This window comes from Orbicella franksi, chromosome 9 (assembly GCF_964199315.1).
Source record: "Orbicella franksi chromosome 9, jaOrbFran1.1, whole genome shotgun sequence".
Lineage (NCBI taxonomy): Eukaryota > Metazoa > Cnidaria > Anthozoa > Scleractinia > Merulinidae > Orbicella > Orbicella franksi.
The window spans coordinates 9,010,365-9,021,814 of record NC_138153.1 but is presented as its reverse complement, the minus strand read 5'-3'; the positions used below and the strand labels follow the sequence as shown (position 1 = coordinate 9,021,814).

General features: G+C 39.3%; 1 protein-coding gene across 1 annotated transcript; it reads right to left on the bottom strand.

Moving 5' to 3' along the window:
- Positions 1-2: 2 nt before the first annotated feature.
- LOC145498442 (uncharacterized) lies at positions 3-10,238 on the bottom strand. The gene is made up of 4 exons (XM_081478375.1): positions 9,973-10,238; positions 8,945-9,223; positions 3,254-3,275; positions 3-2,492 (listed from the first exon to the last, which is right to left on the bottom strand). Exons 1-4 carry the CDS (start codon positions 10,236-10,238, stop codon positions 1,494-1,496), a joined length of 1,566 nt encoding a protein of 521 aa, XP_081334501.1. The 3' UTR covers positions 3-1,493.
- Between the last annotated feature and the right edge of the window lie 1,212 nt (positions 10,239-11,450).

The following is an 11,450-nucleotide window of genomic DNA, read 5'->3' as shown; positions in this document are numbered from 1 at the left end:
TATTTTGTTTGTTTGTTTTACTGTAAAATTAGTTCTCGCTTGGCCTTTTGCCACACCATTAAGACCAGAATGGGCCAGCCATGCCAGAGAATTAGCTAGGGTCGTTAGTGTCAAGTGTGCACAAGTGTACACAACAGTAACATTATGCACTAGTTTCAGAATCTGTTGTTGTTGTTTTGATTGTTCAGCTATATAAGTGTAGTAAGACCAGGCCCATGGCGAAACACGAAAACGTGACGAAAATAAACGGACACTGCAATCGATGCCAAGCTAGCACGGGAGGATTGGTGTACTCGGGTCGATATTGGTTTTGGATATGATTTTCGATCAGTTAAGTAGACGACCCGAGTGTTATCTAGTCTCTAACAAGTTTTTATCAAACAAGCACAGACTACAATGAAGTAACACAAAAAGAATTTTGGATTTCTTTCGCCACTCATTTTGCTCTAATAAGGGTGAGGTGGAATGTATCTAAGTAATGTTTTTGCCATGTCTTTTGCGCACTAAAGGGGGCGTTATTTTAATGATAGGAGGAAACTGAAAATGGTTTTAGGGTTTGCACAGTTAGGAGACCGTGAACTGTTCTATGAAGCAAACGTAGCGAGTAAGTGGTAGCCCTGGCCCACTTATATTAGTAATAATAAATGTCACATGTTATAATATTTACAGTTAACGTTTTTGGGGACACTGAGCATCGACGTGCCAACAGTCAGTGTCACTCAACCGTTTTTGGAATAACGCCACAATAAATATATCGAGCTTGAGAACGAAATAGTTTTATCAGTTGTATTTGCTATAGCTGTAGCTGTTGCTGTAGCTGTGGTATCCATGCCAGCAATCAAAGCAGTGCCTCTTGACAGTCGTGTTGCTTCAGATAACTGATGTCTTTGTAGGCGTTTAAAACCGGTTGGGTGTACACGGCGCGGTACTTTTAGCACGCAGTTGTCAGTGAACAATCGTGTCGAGTATTCTTAGCAAACAACTGTTGGTGAAACTGATTGTGTGCAAAACAGTTTGTGTACCTCCAAATAAAGAAAATTGTGATAATCTGCAGATTTTTCTCCTTTATAAGGCTCCTCAATAGACATGTAACAGCATTTCGCCCTTGTATGGCGATACTCTCCACTACCCGACCCATCATAGGTCTACCTTGGTCACACAAGGGAGATTGCAGGTCAGTTTGGAAGAATGCGACAATAAAACAGTAGAATTTATGTTCGCGGGCATAAATATGTTTTGGGCCCAACTCAGACTCATTTTAGCCCGAGCCGCTAGGCGAAGGCTAAAATGAGCTGGGAGGGGGGCAAAACATTGTTATGCCCAAGAACATAAACTGTATTACTATTATCATTTTGGAGGGCATTGAGAATATAAAAACTGAAAAACAGTGACAACAAAACAGTCTGAGCTTAAACACGAGCGTTTACAAGTTAAATGGCTTTTATTTTCCCTTAATGAATATACACAATAAATCAAGTGAAGCTGGCTAAAAATTACAAAATCTTGCATTTTGAGTTTAAGCGCCTGAGCCGGACGGACAGGTTGTCAGTTTCGGCTGTGTAGTAATTCCATTCTGGTATCTGGAAACGAACACGATGACCAGACATCAAAGCCGATACTAGTGCTTCCCGTGACCCACAAATACGTATTCCTTTTTTATCATGGGCGAAGACGTCCTTCCAGCAACCGTCTGTAAACGACTCAATTGCCACGGTGTCCTGGGTGTGACCTCGTGACTGACGGGTCCCAACCGTCCATCGCGATGCATCGCGAAGTCCACGTGTAGTTACAACTGTGAACCACCAATAGGCATTACTTTGAAACTGGATGACATTGTTGCTCAAGGTGGTCCTTATGTGGTCCACGTTTTGCGCAGAAACGCACTTGACTCCATGGCTGTTAATTGCGACATTATGTAGTGGAAAGGAATACCTCTTAGAACTCACACATCGAATTTCATGGCCATATGTTACACTGCTCTCTAGATTGGTTAAGCTGCCCTGCACTTTGATGCCATTGGCAAGGTGAGAATACGATGGCATTGGAAGGAGCCCAGATATCTGCACATACCACTTGATACTTCTCTTAAGGCTGTTAGTCCCACGATGAGTATTGGACCCCACGTTGTACCTCGTCATTTGCATCACTCCATTAGTAGACACGATCACCCACCACCAGTAGGCATTATCTTGAAACTTATTCCAAGACGCCTTGCTGACATGTTGTAGAAGTTGAGCAAACACGTGACTGCCGTGCGCATGAACGTTGTCAGCCTCGGTACTGTAAGATTCCCCAATGACCACACGAATACGGGCTCCTGATAAGACGGCAGATATCAGCGAGTACTTCCAACCTGACTCTGCCCTTCCGCTTCCATCGTGGTGATAGGCCAACTGCCATGGTATGGAACAGGGCCTGCATTCTTTAATTAGGACAAAAGATAGAAGTTCCAAATCAATTAAAATAGTTATTGCAAAAGAGTTCCTTACCTCCTAATGATAATAAGCTTTAAGCCGTGAATATTGCGGAAAATTGGCAGATAGATTTTTGTTAAGGAGATAATCATTGGGTACTGTAAATCAAGGTGAGTAGCTACTTAGTAGTCCACGTTCCGCATGTGGGGAGGCGCGGAAATCTAACATGCGGGATCAATGTATTGTTTTCTTGGGCTGGATAATTCACTCCTACAGAGGCTCTCTTCTTTCCATACACTCTGACCGGAGATAAACGCCGGAATATGATGGGCTGCTGGGCTCGAGCACAGACTTTACCTACGCTGTTTTAACAGAAGACGTCAAAACGTCTTCTGTTAATACAAGAGAAAAACGTAGTCATTAGCGGCCCAAAATGTTACCTATTGCACTGTTCCTAAATTTATGTTAGGATAACTGCAAGAAAAGGTAAGTCTGCATACGAGCCAAGTTGTTCATTAGGCCGGAGCTTATCCCGGTTTCAGTAGCATGAAGCGACTAGGAGTATTTCTACTGCCCACTGGATGGGATGCTAGTCCATCATGGGGTTACCCCCAGCATTAAGTTTCTCCGGTACCTATTTATACACCTGGGTGGAGAGAGGCAGCTTGAGAGTAAAGTGTCTTGCCAAAGAACACAACACAATGTCCCCGGCCAGGGCTCGAACCCGGACCGCTCGCTCCGAAGTCGAGCGCACTAACCATGAGGCCATCGCGCCTCCCACACTAAAAAGGTAGGAGTCCTTTAATTGTGCAAAATACAAGCATAATCCATAGACTTACCTTTCGCCAGGCAGCCTTTAATCTAAGTACAATAGAAATACAAAAAAAATAAAAGAGAAAAAAAAAGAAAGAAAGAAAGAAAGAAGAAAGGAAGGAAGAAAGGAAGAAAGAAAGAAAGAAAGAAAGAAAGAAAGAAAGAAATTAAGAAAGAAAGAAAGAAAGAAAGAAAAGGAAAAACAGTACAAATGGAAAAAAATCGGAAACGTAACATATCTCAATAAAACCGTGACTAAATTATACAATTTCTTAGTTAGTAAGAGTATTCAGCTTTTATTTCCGAAGTAAACCTTCCTGCAAATGTGACATGGAAACCTAGCGACACACGTAGGAAATTTATAAAGCTGAGTTTTTGTTTTTTCCTACTCTTGACAAATAATTAGTTAGTAAAGAATGCTGACATAGGGACATAAAACGAGCCGATTTTTCAGAATGCATCTTTGATGCTATCATGGCCATGGGTACGTAACCAATAAACGAGCAAAAAAAGGACAAATTTAAGAGAAAATAATGTCAGAATTTTCAACCCCAGCTAGCAGAGATGTAGGCCAAAATTATCATACACTGCAATGAACATCTCCAAATTGGTCGTTTGGGTTTCTATTTCTATCTTTCCCACCCAGTATGACTTTGTTGGGGAACAGTCTTTTAAAAGAACATAATCCGATGGAGGCCCCCTTCGTTCCTGACGATTTTACAGCGGAGCGTAAAGGAAAACGGGTTTAGGATATGTAAGTGTGTCCGCAGGGAATCATTATAACTACCTGACCAACGCCAAGGCACAAAAAACACAACATTCCAAGTCCAATGGAAATGCTCATGTTGTCGTCTGAAACGAAAATAGCGGTAGCAATATCAGTTTACAGGAAATTTTGGTTCTTCATTCGCTGAAATTAAAATAAAGAAAAGCGAACTAATCCTGAGAAACGCGTTAAAGGCATTTTTTTTCTTCTCTCAGATCTGCGCGAAAATCAATTCGCAAACGTTTGGCATCAATCCTTATCTGCCATCGCTACTGAGACAAAAAAATAATAAGTATAAATTGAATCGAGCAACTCTACGTTTTTACTTCGCAGAGATAGTAATTCTCAAAGTCTAACGACTGTGGGATCGACAACGTTCCTCGGCGATTTCTGAATGGCAAGTCACGAAGCACAGTTTTCTTTATATGTTCTCGATTGTTATTTGTGGGTATTTTAGTTTGCCGGCCTTAATGCATTTGTAAATATGTTGACAAAACCTCGAGTACGATCTGGGACTGTAGGATGAACGCCACCATTCAGGCCTTTGTATAACAATTAGAACTAACAGAAAATTCAATTGTCCTCCTTGGACTAAATGCATAGTTGCGAGAGCTAGCTTGACAGATTGCAACTTCTTGGAAATAAAATTCAAAACTACCTAGTTATAAAGGCAAGCTGTCTTTTTGTTGAGGCAGGTATACTTATTGAATAACCTCGATCTGCAAACAGAATTAATATTTTTACTAAACTTGCTTCCACGCGAGAGCTTTTGGGCTCTCAGGTTTATTGTTGACATTGTAGAAACTCTAAAGTAATTAACAGCTACGGACGGACATTTGCTAAAGAAATCAATGTTTGGATACAAAACCTCTGTTGTGTGCGGCTACATTGTAGTGCCATTTACTAAGCCAAGAGCTTTTATTTTCTTAAGAAATTGATGTTTGCCTTAATTAAAAGCGACTTAGGCAAAAAATATAAAGTAAATACTGGTTGAAAAACACTTTTAAAAATATCTCACATCATCAACTTTGCTTTTTGGTGCAATTACGTTTTGCAAATAAAAAGAAAGAGATGCGAATAATTTTCTTAAGGTTAATATGAAATAACACAGCTTCACGACATCAACTCTACATTTCGCATTCTTGCATTCTGACTTTTAGATGCTGGTTTTTCAAACTTATATGATTAAAGGAGAAAAAGTTGGATAGCTCGTGAGCTAAGCAACGGTCCCTTTCATGACGATATTTGAACAGGTTAAGCGATTTTAATTGGAAGGCTTACAACATCAAAAGTTCCGTTTATTTTAACTTAGTTAATGCGGTATTGACTATCAAGTCAGGCACTAAAACCATGCAGGACGAAAATTTTCCAACCAAAATAAATAAGGATATTGTCTTAAATGGCTAATATACTTATGGATAAAATCAGGATCTACACTTTAAACCGTTCATAGAAAGAAAGAAAATCTAAAATACTACCTTGTGATACTATCTCATGGACAAGTCATTTCTCAGTTTAAATGTTCTTTTGTAAAAGGATGGAAGTGCTTTGGGAAATTGTGCACCTGTTATGCTGAAACGTTCTCAAAGCGTCCGGTTACATATATATTTTCTTTGGTTTATCAATGCACGTAAAGACAATTTGAAAAAGAGTGAAGAGAGTCAATGAAACGAATAGTATGCACGATCACTGAGACCCGTCAACTTGAATGCCTCATTTTTCACAATTTTAACAACACTAAATCTGTGATTGCGGCGTTCATATAAAAGCTTAAAGTTTGCATTTACATCGGTAGTATTTCCCTTGCGCGAAAGCAAAAGGGTGATGATAACTCCAAACATTGTCTTTTTCTTCAAATGAAAATCAACTCGAATAGCTTTCATGTATAATGGCAATCATGCATTTTTCTATATATGCATCGTCCAAGTGTGTTATACTAGGAAAATATGTTTTCGTTCATCTCATGACTGATTAACATCCTGTAATTTGCAAGGAAAACGTATTTTCGTTAGATGAAATCTTTGCGTTGACGCAGAAGTATAAAATTCCATCTCAGAGCGGCAACCGTGTAAAAAAAAAAAAAGGAAACGCGCTAGATGGGAAAGAGTAGCTGACGCTGTACAAGCCTATGGATATGCAAGCCAAATATGGTACTGAACTGAGGGCAATAGTTAACTTCATTGAAAGATTAGTGGATCACACTTTCAATCAAACAATGATTTTCAGTCACCCAATAATCTAAGTCTTAAATGATAACGAAAAATGTTCAATCAAGAACGTGGCATGAACTTTGAGGACAACATTTCCCGAAGACCGCAATAGACGGGTACATTTATGTCACATTTTAAGAAAATGCTATTCTCGCGAACTTCTTCTTTATTCAATCCAGCTACATTGCTTATCTTTATGTGTTTAACTTATAACCCATTTCAAGGAACTTGAAATTTAAGTCTCGCTACCGCTCCTCTTCTTCTATGTCACTTCGTCACAGTCCCATCAGCCTATTATCAAACCCGATCCACAGCAGCATGGTTCATGGTTCTATCTGCGAGGAAAAAGGTAGAGTAAACCTTTTGACAGAAGAAGCAAAAGATAACGAATGAAAAGGAAGGGATAATGTTCAAGCAACCTATTCATGGTAAGGCTTATTTTTTTTTTTTTTTTCTACAGTCCAGCGTTCACGAACCGACCATAACCAACAGAGGAAATAAGAATCACTTACTTCTAAGACGGTAGCCTTAAACCTGAAAATGAGCAGGATAGCAGTACATTGACACCTAGCTTTTAATTACGTAACTCAAAAGAAGACTTGCATGTAATCCTACTTCACGTTTTCAGTGCTTTTTTTTACGGTACCCAGCATACGAATTGTGAGAATGCGCAAGGCTTACTTAAATTCATTCGAACGATCCCACTTTTGTGAACAATAGTGGAACTTATAGAGAGTAGTTCCATTTCCTACCCCAGAAGCGATTTCACTAATTATCGACTTTGAATGTGTTACTGCGTAGGAGCTAAGTAGAATAGAGTGAATGCATTCGCAGGATCCCACTTGAGTGAACAATAGTGAAACTTAGAGAGCACTTCCGTTTCCTTTTGCTCAGCCCAACTTACCTCAAAAGGGATTTCACTAATTATCGACTTTGAATGTGTTACTGCGTAGGAGATAAGTACTGTAAATATAGTCAGTAGAATATAGTGAATACAGGTATTGAATCAATCTAAATATATTAATATTACCTGTCCACTGTCGAAGGCCAAAACGCACAAAACGTCAAACAAAATCAACAACTTCAAGTTGTTACCTGTAGCGAATTCAAAAAGAACGAAATCTTTGTTACGATGATTTTTAACACACAACTCAAAGAACATGTAAGCAGGATACACTTCACAAGGAGCACAGATGACCGCCTACTCTGCTCATGGGTTTCAAAGAAAGAAAAAAGCAGCGAAGTTTTAACTAAATTTACGAAAGCGATTTGTTCTTTTTTTTTTTTTCATCCTTTGTTGTCAGAACAGTCAATTCTCAATGAAGCTATTCAGATAACAAGACCATTTCGTACTTTCGAACAGTTTGGAAATTAAAGGCACATTTTGGAGTAAGTAAAGAGTTTTAGATCCCATTACTTACTGAACATTATTTGTTGAAGAATAGTTAAGACTTTAAAAGACTTTTGCCAGCTTATATGTATTAGCTGAACAGTGCAACAGAAAGTAGATGACACCGGCAACTTGATTAAATCCTTCAGTTCAACTTACTCCTTTATCGCACACACATGCACAACAAACGATCATGGGGAGATGTTTATCAACGACGCCTATTGATTTAAAGCATTGAATCAAGGTGTCGACTTGAAATAGACCCTAATCTCATTAGAAATTTATGTATAATTAACTTTGCTGAAATCAATGTGGAAAGAGATGATTGTTTTTAAGAAGAAAAATGCCTTTAATATCGCGGCTGTTTGTCGTATTCGCATCAGTTAGGAGAGATTCAGTTAATCTAACAGCAAAACGAAACCCAAAGCTGTATTTTCGCACTATCCTCAGCTTTATTAGTCTTGCATGGCTATTATTTGATTTTGGTTTTGTTATTTTGCTTCTTTCTCAGTTGGTTTTCAAGCCGTATATTTTTAGCAATTGAATTGGTAAATATGACTTGTCAATGTTTGCCTTTGACAATTTGCTACTTCGGTCCATTTGGTTATGATCGTAAGCTTCCCTGGGCTTAGCTGTGCTCACTAGGGGATCCATATTCAGATATATATCAACCCCGACTAATAGCATTTTTGATTGACAACGACAATTCTTCTTCTTCTTCTTCTTCTTCTTCTTCTTCTTCTTCTTCTTCTTCTGCTTCTTCTTTCGCTGCATATTGTAGTGCCTAAGTACTTCGTGAGTTTGCAGCGATCACAAAACTTTACCGCGACTAAACGGCCGTTTACCAGTTGCTGGATTTACCCAGCTAAGCAATCAGTGATTAACAAAAAAGCTGTTAGCCATAGGCATTGTCGTAGCAATGAACCAAAAAACCAGGCAAGAGGACATCATGTTATGCAGACTCGAAGAACTAGAAGAATATGCAAATACACATAAGCATGCGAATAACTTAGACGGACTCATCACGTCACACCTTCGGTCATGTGACCGGAACTGCGAACAGTGTGAAACCGGAACTGAATATCACATCCCCTTTTTTCCAAAAAATGAGAAAAAAAAAAAAAAAACCAAAGCTACTCTGAGCCGTAAGTTAACATTTGCAACAATAACTGAGGAATGGAGTAAGCCGCTTACTCAACAACAAAAATAACAGAAAAAATGATATTCGTTCAGCACAGTTCTACAGGGTTAATCCCTGACACAGTGTCCCTCTTAACGCGACTAAATAAATTTAACTTAAACGTCCATCCTGGAAGGTGCCTTGACCACCCTTCCACTGCGTGTCACATACTGACTTCCTGTGCTTGGGGCTGAGGTGACTGGCTGAGCCACTCCTCGGGTTGGACTGGCAGATTGAGCAGCTCCTGGGTTTGGACTGACTGGTTGAGCGGCCGGTGGTACTGGACCTGCACTGTTCCTAGGGTTAGACTGGCTCGGTATGTTAATAGGAAAATTAATTCCAGGAGAGGAGCTGCGAACTTGATTGCTCTTAAGGTCAAACTTGACCTGCTTGGGGTAAGCTTGAGGGACCTGCTGTATCTGGGATCGATTGCGACGCAGCTCTTTTCCACTTATAATAATAATAATAATAGATTTGTATAGCGCCATATCCAGGGCTCATGGCGCTTTACAGTAAAAAATGTTATTAAAAATAAAATTTACATTAAAAATTTACATCAGTGATAAAAAATTACTAACAAATAAAATAGCTAAGCTGTAAAAATGAAAGTAAAACTAGGAATCATTAAAACCTTTAAATAAAAACTGACTAACTTAACTAAGTGACTGGCTAACTAACTAGCTAAACTATCTAATCTACTAATTAACTAACTAACCAAAAGTCTAGTTATAAAATTTGTTAAAAAGATATGTCTTTATACAAGTCTTAAAATATGATAGCGAGCCGCTCCCTCTTATATTGTTCGGAAGAGAGTTCCATAGGCTAGGTGCTACAAAAGAGAAACACCTATGACCATAGCCTATTAACTTGACAGGTGGTACTTTCAAGAGGTTTTGGAGGAGGATCGAAGATTTCTGCTTGGTACATAAGGCTCTAGCAGTTCAGTAATGTAATTAGGGGACTGGCCATTGAGCGCTTTATAGGTTAAAAGTAAAATCTTATAATTGATGCGCTGGCTTATTGGAAGCCAGTGTAGCTGCTTTAAAACCGGCTTGATATGATCGTATTTCCTTGTTCTGGTAACAACGCGAGCCGCAGCATTCTGGACATTTTGTAGACGATCTATCAAAAATTTTGGTAGTCCATATAGAAGCGAGTTGGCGTTATCTAGTTTGGAAGTGATGAATGCATGTACTAACTTTTCAGTGTCTGCTAGAGATAGACAGACTCTTATCCTGCTAATGTTTCTAAGATGGAAGAAACAGGCCTTGCAGGTACTGGTAACATGCTTTTCCAGTGACATGTACTCATCAAAGATGACTCCAATGTTCTTTGCAGAGGTAGATGGCTCGATCTGTTCACCAGACACATCGACGTGGTCTATTAATGGGGGTGGACGATGTCGTGCGCTCAAGATCAAAAGCTCCGTCTTTCCTCCGTTTAGTTTCAGCTTATTGCACACCATCCACGAGTCGATCTCAGAAACACATGCTTCTATTTTAGCAATAGAACCAGGTTGTTCGGCGTAGTTGGGCTTAAATGAGAGGTAGAGCTGGGTGTCATCAGCGTATAGATGGTAGTTAAGTCCGTGCCGTTTGATGATGTCCCCGATGGGCGATGTGTATAACAAATACAGGATTGGCCCTAAAACGGATCCCTGGGGATCCGTTTTAGGGCCAATTAGATTAGCGTGGAAATTACGTAAAACCGAGTATTACAGGCATTAGTAAACATAAAATTCTATATTTGTTGATTTTGACTGATTGGTTTTGAAATAAAGGCCTGAAAACAAGCGTCAAGTAACGATGATCGAATTGTCAGAATTAACCTTGATAAAAACTAGGCTTGATGTTACACTTCTTAGAAAGTGTATATTACACTTCTTGTATATCTTGACCAAAACATGTTGGATTAACCTAATGGCAATGCTGCTAACTTCCAGAGGCTTTTAATTCACAAAAATAACTCATGCACACCTTGCGTGCCTATTTTTTTTCCTGCGGCAATGGTTTTCTTTACGCAACTTTGTCATTGAATCGGCTTACATGCCGTCTATAAACCAATCGTAAAAAATCTTCGCATCGAGCGAGTAACTCAGATACTAAAAAAAAGAAAGCTGCCTTAAAACAGATTTATTCCGAACTGCTTTATGTTAGTTGCAATCAGTTCACCAGTTATGTTCTCCAAAAATGTTTTTTTTTGTTTTTTTCTCTGTGAAATTTTGTGCAAAATTTGAAGTTGTAAACAAAAACAATCTCGGTCAGTCGTTGCGAGTCAGACGTTTCAACCGTATTTGGTGTGGATCCAAGATGGCGGCATCACAACAACAAACGCGCGCGCATGAGAAAATTTGTTGCGTGACAAGTTGTGGGTTTCACGAAAAACGAGCAACAAAGCTAAAATTTGTTGCTCAAAGTAGACCCGCGCTCTACTTTTCGCAACAACTTTCTTCAACCCGCAACAAATGTTTTTGTTTCGCGACAAGTTGATTACGCAAGGTAAGAAACGCGAAACATCAACCTAAAGCTTGCAACGAAACAATGTTGCGCCACAAGTTGGGGGTTTTTGTTTCTTGTATTTCGCCGCCTTTAGTGGTATTCCTGGTTTTAGTACAGCTTCGTATACTTGGTAGCGTAGGTGATTACGTCAATGCCAACCTTATCGCGCGCGTGGTGGT

What these genes read in the sequence shown, in the direction of transcription:
- LOC145498442 (XM_081478375.1), bottom strand. Translation starts at nt 10,238, where the DNA reads ATGGTGTGCAATAAGCTGAAACTAAACGGAGGAAAGACGGAGCTTTTG. An exon ending in TCTCTAGCAGACACTGAAAA is followed by an intron (nt 9,224 to 9,972) that starts GTTAGTACATGC and finishes TATTATTATAAG; the next exon opens with TGGAAAAGAGCTGCGTCGCA. An exon ending in TAAAGGCTGCCTGGCGAAAG is followed by an intron (nt 2,493 to 3,253) that starts GTAAGTCTATGG and finishes TATTATCATTAG; the next exon opens with GAGGTAAGGAACTCTTTTGC.